Below are 13,234 nucleotides of genomic sequence, written 5' to 3' on the forward strand. Positions count from 1 at the left end.
TAAGTAATTTCATAGCTTATGTGAAAACTGAAGGAGTGCTCATTCTCACTTCTCTAAGAAGCAGCAATTAAGCCTAGGAGACTGCCATCTGAAAAGAGGGGCTATGACTTAAATATGCTGCAGTAATGAATATCTTTCTTCAGTAACCTCAAATTGGTGCAATCGGCGTTGTAATAGTCTTGTGACACTTGCAGATAGAACTGAAACAATCCATTATCATTTTTAGATCACTTTCATTTATTCAAAACAATTTCATACTCAAAACAGAAGTGAGACATAAAAGAGCTTAGTCTTACCAAGAAAAAAACCCTTCCTCCCTTTGGGAAAAAGGCACAATGACAATGAAAAGACTAACAGACACAAAGCAAAGAACAGAAAAAATATTTAGAGCATAAGAAAAGAGGAAGAAAGTACAAGAAAGAACAGGAAGGGATAAATTAAACATTGCAGAATAAAACTAAGATGGAGGAAAGATTAAGGGAAGAAAAAGGATAGCATTTGCTTCTAGCTAAAAGTTCACCTCTTTTTATTCTCAAATACAAAAATTAAAGTGGAATTTGGAATTTTTATTCAGATGTTTGGTTAAATGTTTGACCTGTTTTTCAGGTTAAAATTTAGTATCAATTTATGTATCTGAAAAGGCAGTATAAGACATCAAGATAGCAAGCAAATGTGAACCAACTGCCAAGCAAAAATATTCTTCCACAGGGTTGCAAAGTAAGTGAACCATGAAGAAAACCAGTTAATTGTTAGTTTGGGACTGCAACCAGGAGAAGGGTACTACATGCTCTAGAATTAATAGTCACCATATCTCATGACTTATAGACAGGGTATGCAGGGACAGGGATGATCCCAGAGCTTCAGAACTGCACATCACTCATGCTGCAGTTCCTGTACAGAACTGCAATTGCTCCCAGTGCTCTGTTGCAGTCGATATGGACACACGACACTCGAGGTTCACGAGGCAACAGCAAATTTTACAAAGCGCAGTTCCCTTTATGCAGCCCTCAAAAGCCCGTGTGGCTGGTCCTGACCCGCTGAATTTGGCTGCCTGCCGGCTAACTGGCCAATAGCTGTCTGCATCCCTAATGGCCGAGACTGGTTGAGTTCTAATCAGGGTTATCCATGACTGTGAGGCCTCCAGGCCAGCTGTTAGCCACCACTGCATTCCTCCTTTGCTACTGTTCTGAGTACACACTCCACTTACATCACCATGTATACATCTTAAAGCAACTCAACTGCCTTTCCTCTCAGAAAAAGACAAATTATTTTAAAAGGTAAAGTCAGTGAGAACATTTCCCATATATGGAAACATACTCATACATTTCTTTTCATTTTCATGTAGCTTTAGGATTGTTTACATCTAGTAAAATGTTTATCTAATATTTAAATGATATTGGGACTACAGGCATAGCTCAATATGTTAATTAGGATACTAAAATTTTTAAAACACACAATTATCCTAAATTGTTGAAGAATCATAACTGTACTTGTATTTAGATTGGCAGTCTGAAAGGTGGCAGTTTGCTACCCTTACCAGAGAGTCTGACATACTCATCTAAACAACATCAATAGCCATTAAATCCTGCATTACAGATTTTTCTTCCCCTCCACTGTAAGTAAGTAAGTATGCAATGCCTAAGTAAGCAAAGAAGCTGAAAGCATCTTAAAACATCTGCTGATTTACATGAGTGGTATTCTCACACTAACAACTGGTGGTGTACTTATTCTATTGATAAACAGATATGCTGTTATAATTCAAGCCTCAGTTGCCCCCACTCTTCTTGGTACATGGTACTGGCACTTTCCAAACAATAAAGTGCAACAGACTTGTGTGTACACTATCAAAGAGAAGAATGATCCAAATAATTTGAATTTTTTTTCACATTTACTATAACCCATGGTCCTTTAGAGAGCTGCCGCAACCAGTCAAGAATTCTACCTGATATTACAAACAGAAGTGCACAGGCTCAGACTCAGGAACTTTCTCAGAGCAGTGGTCTGACCTCACACACATGTTCCTCACACAGCAGATAAAGGTTTATTTTCACAAAGTAGCTAATCAAGTTTATTCTAAAATTCTTCTAATTATCCAGAGGAAATCCTGGTACAATTATGAAAAGGAATTAACAATTAGCAAAAGTTACTAGACAGAGAGATAATATTTTACAGACAGATGCCCAGAACAAAATTCATGAGTACTCTGGCACCCAAGAAGGCCTCAAAGTTCACACAGAGTTCAAAGTTAACACAGAGTTCATTTCATACAGTTTACATAATTTTCTATGACCAAGTAGCATTCAAAGGGCCAGAATTAAAACTAGAAACTTTAGTGGCTCCCATGAGATGATGGGGATCTGCCACATCTAATATTTAAATTAAAAATTATTAGCAGTTACACAGTTGATACTTAGATTTCTGTAAAAAATATTTCTTTCCTTCTAATTAATTTTTGTTTCCCTAAGTCAGAGAAAATTACCTAGACAGAGATAAAACCAATTTTAACAACTTATTTGCAACAGATGGCTAGAATGCCTCTTATCCTATATATATACATAATAAAAAGAAACTCAGTCTGAGTCAAGAAGATGAGACTACAATACTGCATGAAAACATGGAAACTTTGCTGGTCAAATTTGTAGAAAAACAAAGAGTTCCTTTCTTAGTTCGAATTGATCCCACAACTCTGTCATGGGACTAACAGAAACTACAGCAAGACATTCTTCTGCAAAGACAAATGGCATTTTTATGTGCAGATTATACTTCTGATACACCAACAGTATGTGCTGAGCAGCTACAAAGCAAAACAAATCAGGAAATTATTGTGCCCAAAATTTAACCCTCTTGTCAGCTTTTCTTCTGCTGGAAGAGTTTTTTTTTTAATCCAAACTTTCCACAATCAGCTTGAGGTAGTTTTTCTGTTAAAAATCTATGCACTAATTATTCTCATCTTACTAAGTAGGACACACAAAAGGAAACAATAAAATTGATGTGACAGTAAAATAGCTAGCTAGTCCATTTTATGCCCCAAACACTTCACTAAATATCTTTAAATAAGTGAATCTTATATTAAACATTAACCCCACCTGGTGCACATCTAAAAGAAGCTGGTCAGAGAGTACTGCACTCTGATAAAAAGGGAAACAGTAACTGAATCCAGACTGCCCCAATTCACACTGAAGATTCTGATGGATATATAAAAAACGGAAGAAATAAGCAACATAAGACAACTTCACTGTAAACTAGTTTTCCTAATTTAATGTTTTGCTCTTAGCAGCCAGTTTATGGTCAAGAGAGTTCTCTGGTCTCACAATCTTTTAGGGTAGGGGAAAAAATAAAATAAAATTTAAAACCCAGCAAGAATATCACCTGATATATCTACAAAGAAACTTCACTGAGATGACATGTTAAATAAGTAATACATACCATATCATAGTTAATTTTATTCTTAAAGATTTAATGCTATTCTGTGTATTTCTCAAATACGCACCTATGCCCCCTCACTGCAGAAGACCATAATAAAACTTGTAGATTCCCTACTGAGTTGGAAAACAAAGGAAGGAAAAGGCGTATTCAGGCTGATTAATTATTAAATTATGATATGCATACAAAATACTTTTAAAGTATGTAACGAGTTTAATTTTTACTGCTTTATCTATGTAACCTAGTTAACTGGAGGCTATTATCTTGAATACACCCCTCATTTCTGTTCTCAGCTTCTAAGCAGGGGATTTAGAAGTTTTATTAAGCTCTGCAGTAAACCAGCAGAACTGATTCAGGATGCTCATTACTGTTAACAAATTCTACAGAAGTAAAGGATAGACAGTATTTTCTGTGTGCTGTGCTTGAAGCTTTATCATTCACAATTACTGTTCCCTCAATGCAAACCCCAACACAGAGAACAAGAAAAAAATAAAACATTTAAAGCAGTTTTAGATACTGCTCATCTGTGTGAAGCAGCTATTAGACACTGAAAGCCATCACACAAAACCATGACCTTTATAGCATACACTAAAAACTCATAACTAAAAGATTCTGAGAAAGTACTGCAAGAGCAGGAAACATTTAACAAAATAAAACATTTAACAAGAGACAAAGAGATCACACAACAGCTGAGTCAGAAGGGACCTCAATATTTTGTCAGAACAATCAAGCAAAATAAATATTTTCAATCTGTTTCTTCCTCTAGTTACTGAGAGCTGGGCTACTTTCCATGATTCATGCTTTTAGATACATAGACATTCAAATACTTCATGTTTTTCTCAAAGAAGTCTTTATTCTTTCAGATTGTTTTCTTCATGCCTAATTTCCCCTTCAATCCCTCCCAGCCCAACAATTATGCCAAATTCTGAGCACTTTAATCTGAGCAATACTTCAATAAATAATCCTACAATGTAAGCCTGAGACATGACTCCTATAAGTAATTATCAGGAATTTTGTAAAGACTGAAGCCCATGATCAATCTGAATTCACCATTCTTTTCCAATCCTTACTGAACACCAAGAAAGTTTATTTATATAATCTTCAATTGTCTGAAATGAAGCTGAATGGCCATGAGAGGCTCATTTGTTTTGCAAGACTGCAGCTCCTAGCTCCATCTTGCTCTATACAAAGACTGTTGAAACTTGTGATCAAGTCACCTGTTTTCAGAAGTTGGCTTCCCAAATATCACACAAGTTTGGTGGTAACTCTGTGTACCAGGACAGCTGAATTAGTTCCTACCTCCTGTGATCCTCATCTCCTTGCAAAAAGAGGGATGGCTGAACATCTTGAAAACCAGGTCCTGAACTGCTAGACTACAACTCAATGTATTCATGAAAACTACCAACAACATTATTTTACCCATCTTTATTTATTAGACTGCAAGCTGTTATGGTTCAGGAGGTATTTACCAACAGCTTGGCAGTCCCAACAACTTCTGCAACAACATTTAAGCATTTAAACATTTAAGCTGAAATGCATCACAGTTTTATCTGCTATCAAGTATTTTACTTCCCAGAAAACCTGGAATAGTTCTTAGCTGGTTTTAGTCCCAACCAGGTATTTTTACTCTAGAATAGGAGCGTCTTGTCTCATTTCAGCTAACACATGTTAAAGCAGAATACATACAGCTCATATGAAAAAAGGTTATTCTGAAACTGCTATTTGCATGTAACTGCCCAAAAAGCACCCCCGAGTATTTTAAGTCAAATAGGATAAATGAAGGACATTCTTCCTTACTTCATTTACAATTAGAATTAAAAATTATACTCTTCAAAGAATCTAGAAATAGGAATAAAAATCTAAGTATTCTTGGTTAATGGGTAATTGCAACAATTTAAAGCATACTACTTAAAAAAAAGATTTTTCTCCATAACTGGTAAGGATTCAAAAATTTTCTTTTAGATTTCTAAATGCTCAAGAAATCAGTTCCAAACATTACACCATTACTTGTTAGGAATTAGCTTAACTGAAACAAAAGCAACATATGCTCCTCAAAAGTAAGGGAAAATTTTACTGAATAAAAATGCAAATATGCATTTTAGCAGCCTTGAATTTATTAATCTGATAGGTTTAATTTCCATTTTCCTGCATCAGCTTTATTTATAAAGTGTCGTGCCCTATAAATATGCTGTTATTTTCTATAGTCAAGCACCCTCTTAACAAATCTTCTCATTAATATGTAAATTTAAAGTCAATCGGTCTTCTCCCTGACAGCGCCATGAATTCCTAGTGCACTGTATAATCGGCTTTGACTTGGCATCCACTATTTATCATCAAAGATGTCAGTTAGAAAAATTATGGAAAATGCACTGCAATTGATATGACTGCAATCTACTTTGTCAACACTTAATTGTTCCTCAAATCATACATTTACATATAAACAGCCTAAATACTGATCCATAATGATGCAAATAAACTAAATTAAAAATCTCTTCTGCTGCACAAGATGGCCTGTTGTATGATGAGTTCATTTAAGAATGCATTGACAAAGGCATGCATTTCAACTAGCACCACAAAAAAAATCTGCTAATTAAATTGCTGAGTAGGTAGACAAACTAAATTTTACACTGAAGATCTTGAAAGTGAAAACAAAGTGTTATTAATACTATACTACTGATGACTAATTTAAGGTTGGCACAGGCAGTATTTTCACACAAATCTTTCCCATTCCTAGAGCAGAAGCCACAGCAGCAACTGTCATCCATCCAGTTTCAGTGAAAAAAGATTTGTCTTAAAGAAACCAAATCCCATCAAGAACTCAAACCTCTCAGTCAAAGACAGGAGGTCATTCTCCTTGTTTAACTTTCCTTTTGTCCAATTATAGACTAAAACTGTATTGTGGGACTAAAGCTTAAGGTAAAGCAGATTATCAATTTTGATTCTCTCTAAATGTCAGAGAGAAGAATGCAAGTTGCCTTCTTCCAATAATCAACATGTAATAAACACTGCCTCAAGGACAGTAGGAAAACATAACTTAAATGTCTTATTATCTAAAAATACTTTCCTTATTTTAAGCAATGTTATGGGAAGAGGTGTTCTTACAACCAATTTACTTTTCATAAAAAAGGAAAAAGGGTGTTTCAGAATCTAACTAGTAGCCCATACATATAATTCTACTACAGACTTCTACTTTTGCTATATTCATTATGATCCCTGTTTTTCTAAGAAGTTAATATAATCATAAACTAAATCAGACTGAACTCTTTGTCCAAATATATTGCTATATAATTATTTTCACACAATAAATTACACATATTTTAACACAGAATGGCACTGCATTTCCAGTTTTTTCCCACGCGATGGATATTAAAACACAGTTTAAAGAACTCAATGACAGAGTGATAGCTGGTGTCATTCCCTATTCCAATGCTGAAAAAAGGAATCTTAAAAAAATTGTTAATGTGCTACTTATAAATGACAATAATCTGCACTAAAATGTACATTTTTAAACATGAATGAGTTTCCAATGGTAAAACTTAACACCAGTAACATCCACAAGCCTTTAATAAACACAAACAACCAGACTTGTGGAGCAATTTTAAACAGTTCTTTCCAGAAGTAATCTTTTAATTTAAATTGTTATTCAGAGTTAGATCTCTACTGAAACAATGTTAACAGCATACATTTCTTGACCTGTGCCCTTTTTACTGTAAGAAGTGACAGAATTTGTGCCATGAACAACCTCTTTTTATAAATTTTTTGAAGTATACTCATATTTACACAATATAAATGAAAATAACCACCTCATTTTTTACATGTCACATTTTAAATACATGTGTTCAAGTCTTCGCACAGTGCCTCAGCACATTAACAAAGCCTAAACAAGTAGTGTAATGTTTGTTATGCAGTGATACTGGCTATCTGCAATATAAGTTTCAGGATAGAATGGCAAACATTTCTGATTTTGACTCATGTAAAATTGTCTAAAGCAAAAAGCAACATGGCTCAAAGAACCACAGAAAAAGGAATCCTTCTGCTACCCACAGGATGTGCAACAGGTAAAAAAGAAAGGTTATACCCTGGAAGGAGAATTCTCAGGCTCTGAAGAAAGATATATGTCTTGTATTAGTGAAATTTTAGAGAGCTGACTTATGTATTTGATCTCTGCTTTTACTAAAGTCTCCAAAGAAATGCATCTTAAAAGACTAAATAAATCCAGCAATGGAAATAATTCAGAATGCAGGCTCACAACAGTAATTTAAGAAGCCATAAACTTACCTTCCATGGACTTAAAAACTGGGTACGCGCGTACCGAGTTAACATGTGGATTATAACGACCTGACCCCACTCTTCCACATCAACCAGCAAGTTACAGAGCTTTCGGTAGTTCTTGTGAATCAGATCTATTCTATCTGGACACACTTCCTCAAACGCCATCACCACACTCCCAGCTACCAGCTAGAAAACAAAATATAATCCAGAAGGTCAGTATTAGGTATACAGTTAGACCACAAGTGAGAATCAGAATTAATACTAGCAATTATCAGCAATTTCAAATTATTTCTATTCAGCAAAAACAAACAAAACAACAACAACAACAACAACAACAAAGTAAACCCACAGAAATGGTATCTCATTTAAAATAGAATTGGGGTAAGGTTATTAGAACAGAGAAAACACTTGCTGTTTCTATTGCAGACATAAATCTTCACTCCCAGTCCTGAAGACACAGTGCAATGTAAGCATAATTTTTTTTTCTTACAGATTTAGCTTCTAAATAAATTAACAGAGAACTTGCAATTAACTCAGAAGTAACAGAGAACAACAAGAAGTAAAACATATACCCAGCAATATCTTTTGGGATTCTGACAACACTGGCCTGGTCAAAATAAAGAAGAACTGGGCCAAGTTCCCTGGGCATTATTGGAATTCAAACTTCTCTCTCAATATGGCAAAATTAACTGTCACAGAAAATTTTATATTTAGAGTTTCATGAACACACTCCTCCCCCCTGCCCCCCAAATAATTTCTGCCTGTTGTTTAGCACTTCCTTAACGGCTACATAATTGAAGGAATGCATTATTTATATCCTGCTATGTTCTCACACAATTTTTTGCCTTCATAAGAAACCTCTCTTTATTCAGGCATAAAGATCAACATGCTACGACTACAAAACAGCTTTGTTTTTATGAGAAAATTAAATACATTATCAACATTCTAACACCTCAAGGATTACTAAAATCTTCTGCCTGGGTATTTTCTTTTAAAATAATGGGAGGAAATATATATTGGAGTTCCAGTTAAAATTCTGTCAGCAGGTTACTTTAACTGCAAGAAAAGATCAAAAGCTGACCATGCCTTATAAGGACATATAACTGTGTGCCTAAGATTAGTGTTCTTTCTTTTCTAATTGCTTTAATTAAGATTTGTTTTGTGTCAGAGTACATGTTAACTCAAATAACTAAAATGATGATACTTTATATGAAGCAGCTGATATGTATGCAGTTAGCATGCATGCAGCACAGCCTTCTGGCAGCAAATTAATGTCATATTCTATCCGAGCACTAGGGATCTGCATTTCAACCTCTATAATTTCCCCAATGACTTAAAGTAAGCAATTAAATAGAAGTGCAGTTTATTGAAATGGTACTTTTTGAGAAATATTAAATACAATGATATTCATACGTTACATTTTTCTCCCTGTATTTGGCTGACATGTGGTTTATTAGTATGCGCTCAACACTACAATTGAAAGAAAACAGCACAGAAGATAGTCTTGCTATTATGCTAAACAAGTCTCAGGCTCTGTGGGGATTTTATGAATTACGAATAAGAATAAACGTGAAGTTGCATTTATTGTCTCCAGCCTCATCCATATACTGGTACCTGCTGGTCCCAACAAGAATGCAACTCATTCCAGGGAACAAAATCTGATTATTTGATAGAGCTAAATACACTTTACATCTAAAATAATTTGCTGTATCACATAAACAAAAGCTCTTTTTTATCTGTTGATGTACTAAACATTCTTCTTAATAATAGGTTACTGATACAGCACATCTGTAATTAAAAACTGTGGAGAGTTGATGCTAAGGTGGGTGTTCAAAGTTCAGCAGAAGGCAGTGGTTAATCCCAGACCTGTCCTGAGCAGATATTCATTTAGGCCACAGAAGCTGTGAAGCTTTCCCACCGGAAAAGTGCAAAGTCCTTTTATCAGAATGCAGAACTCTGAACTACAGTTAAGGTCAGCTTGCAGAGGACAATATGACAGACTTGAAGTTTTAGAAGACAGACATACTACTTTAAGACCACACAGAGAGACTTTTTGTAGGTTACTGTTTCATAGAGACAAGAGAGATTGATACATATCAGTTTACGACTATCAGAATTGTCTCAGTCTAATGCTTAAAAATACCCTTTTAGGTTCAAAGGTGAAGGTCGACACAGATTTCCAACAGTAATTCTAAAGAGAGCACCCTTGTCTTTTACTACCAGTAGTTCAGTACACACATTTTGCTGTATTTCTTTTTCATTTGGATATGATTTAGCTTGAAAGCTGACCAAAAAATACATAAAACACTAATTCAGATAATTTAAAACTGAGAATATATCCTATAAACACTGCTGGCTTTTTAAAAGCTCAGTTACTATAATAAAATACAACAACTTAATACAGAGAAAGAGTCAAAATGGAATATAGGAATTTGGAACAATTACTTATTTCAAATTACATCTATCTCCTACTCAAGTTTACAATGACCACGCTGTCACTTGTGAGCACTTAAAAGATATGAGTAAAAAAATTGAACCTATGCTATGAAATTCAAGAGGTGCACTGAATAAACAAGCATTTTATTCCTGTGGCAAGTCCCTAGATTTACAAGTTAATATAGGAATTGCCATTCATCATGACATAATTAAGATCATGCCTCTCTCCCCATTACTGTCTTTTCTAAAATTTGGCTTTTCATTTGAAAGTGGAAAAAAAAGTAAGAACGTGACAGACTGAAATCTGCAACAAGCAGATTTCTCGGAGAAAATATCCTAAGGCTTTCTTAATAAGAGATTATTTTCTAGCCTACACTGTTTCCCCTATAGTATGATCCTACTATATATCTAAACATCAGTGGAACAGCTAATAATCTTTGTTTATTAAATGCTCAACATTCCATAAAAGTATTTAAAATTAAAACAAAATGATTCAATCAGAATATAAAACCAAAAAATATCAGTTTCTAAAAAACAGTCAGTTAATTTCCATCTCACTGTGTCAATAGTAGCTTTTTGTATAAGGAGAAGATATAAATCACTCCAACAAAACTAGCAATAAGCTCATCAAATTCAAATGCTGCTTTCCATTTATGTATTTTTTATATTAAAGCAATAAACATGGTTCATTTGTCTTCCACTAGATGCCACATTTTTCTGTGCTGTTGCTATGAACTTCAGCCATTAGCTGTGCTCCAAGGTAAACTATATGAACCATCAACAAAAGTGACACCCAATCTATGGAGTTCATATTTTCTCCAGATTATCTATGCTAGTTGACAAGCTGGTAATGAAAAAAATCACACTAAGCAAATGGTTCCTCTAATAACAATAAATTTTCTATAAAATTATGAAGGGTACAGAACGTTTCCTTGCATCTATTTTGTCATGAATTCTAATTAACGCTGTGAAAACCTGAGAGTGCTGGGTCATCACAAGAAGTGCATCGAGGTTTGATTGATAATATGGTGCAAGTTGGCCCATGCTGCCACGATTCTTCTCTCTTAAATTAATGGCCACCCCACCTGCCCTAATCATACAGCCCAAATGATAGTCCCCTTCTTATTTCAATTTTCTGGAGGCAAGGAAAGAGGAAAAGATCAGTCATTTATCTTCTAATAGCTGGATAATAGATCTATCACAACAAAACATCTGCACAAACTCAGTAATTTTTCCACAAAATTGAAGCATTTACCATCATAAAATCAATAAGTTAAGAAAACATTGTCTTACCCACACATTTGGGTTCTAAACTAAAATATTATTTTATCATCTGAAGACTACTGTTGAAGAGTACCCAGCTTCCTTTCCCCATTATGCCCAAATACACTACTTTAGTGTAAGAGTAAGATTTTCATCACCAAACCATCACCAATTCCTAGGATGATTTTTTAATCAAAGGAATGTCACTGAGAAAGAATCTGCACTTTATCTGGTAGCCATGAAGTCTGCAGAAGAAATCTCTATACTCACATATTTGCACCTATACTCACATATTTGCAGAAGGTCTTTTCACCCCCAAAATGGAGTTAATACAAATAGAAAATTATTATTTATTATTAATAGAAAATTATAACACCAGAACAAAATAATAAATTCATTATAAAAGAGGTATATACCCATACAAAATAAAATCTACTCAAAGCTACAGATGCAGATCAGCAATATATTTGGGCATTTTTAATATACCCATCATCCATACAACTACATCCCAACTACATCCTGCCTTTCCTATATTGATGAAGTTTTTAATATACTTGGGATACTTTAATTTAGACTGTGGAATGCAAGTCACAAGTTCTTTTTGCTTTACAGCTTTTGATAAGATGCATGATTCATTTTCAATGCCAATATGGATTTTATTTTTCTTTAACCAGCTATAACTCAGATATCATTAATGAACTTCATTTTCATTGTTGTTTACTTAGGATTGTAAAACACACAGGCTGGTAACTACAGTCCTTCACAGTATCTTTTTCTTCCAAAAGGAACTTTTGCAACAAATCTTGCCTTAAACCCTATGTGTTAAAGCTAGGTTAATCACTGAATAGATAAAAGAGAACTAAAGTGAAGCAATACAGAATAGACTAAAAAGAAAAGGAAATTAGTTTGCTCTAAAACACCTAGTTATACTTTCACATATGACTAGCCATATTACTTTCAGAGAAAATAATTTTAGCATAGAATGCAAACATAGTCTTATCTTTCCTTCTACATAAAATTGCATCAGCTGCTCAGCTACCTAGAATTACTAGAAAAAAAAAAGGAGCAGGTATTCAAGCTCTTGTATCTGCTTATCAAAATGTTAGCTACTTGTAAAGCAAGGGTAAAAATGTAACTAGGAGTTTATAAGCCTCAATTATAAAAATACTTGTAAACTTCTGTTTAAAATTTAAATACTCTTGCAAAAAGTCACAGATTTGTTGATAGACTCTAATTCCTAATCAGCTACCCTTGAGGGTATGTTAACAATGGCTTGCACTTGATAATTTTGCATTTTAGATTAACCAAGAGCTTGCGTTTTAATTGAATCTTTGTGTTAAGACACTCTAGGAGTAGAGTGATTTTTCATTTATCTCACCAGAAATTTTAATGAAGTGCTGGGTTAAGGTTACATCTCATCTCAATTTAAGTTTTTTGCTTACCTCAGCTTATATTAAAATTTACTACTGATTGAGATCTAAAAAAACCCTACATCTCATACTGTCTAAAAATGACTTAATTCTACTATAGTAAAATTCTCCTCCAGATAATGGCTTGCTATTTCAAACGTAAAATTACTCTGGCTAAATGAAATACATTGTGTCTTTTCTGTGCAACAAAAACTGCATTAAAAACATACAACAGCAAGTTCTCTCTGAAAAAACTTCCTGATTTCCAGAAATTTACAGGCATCTACACTTACTTGCTATTCTATCTCTAACATAGAGATTACGCCACTAAATTTCAAAAATCCCGCTTGAGGTCAAATAGCTACGGAAAAAACAGATTTTGAGTAAAAGTTTCCTTTTCAATAAAGTACAGTGTCAAATATCACCCAAAT

At 34.2% G+C, this 13,234-nt stretch overlaps 1 protein-coding gene across 2 annotated transcripts in view; it reads right to left on the reverse strand.

The window, feature by feature from the left end:
- Nucleotides 1-13,234, reverse strand: part of AP3B1 (adaptor related protein complex 3 subunit beta 1) — a 153,139-nt gene that overhangs the window by 106,183 nt on the left and 33,722 nt on the right. For both annotated transcript variants that reach the window (XM_066568762.1, XM_066568763.1), the window contains exon 7: nucleotides 7,702-7,881. In XM_066568762.1, coding sequence (XP_066424859.1) covers nucleotides 7,702-7,881 — 180 coding nt within the window. The remainder of the gene's footprint in view (nucleotides 1-7,701; nucleotides 7,882-13,234) is intronic.

Source organism: Molothrus aeneus, chromosome Z (assembly GCF_037042795.1).
Source record: "Molothrus aeneus isolate 106 chromosome Z, BPBGC_Maene_1.0, whole genome shotgun sequence".
NCBI classification, from domain to species: Eukaryota; Metazoa; Chordata; class Aves; order Passeriformes; family Icteridae; genus Molothrus; species Molothrus aeneus.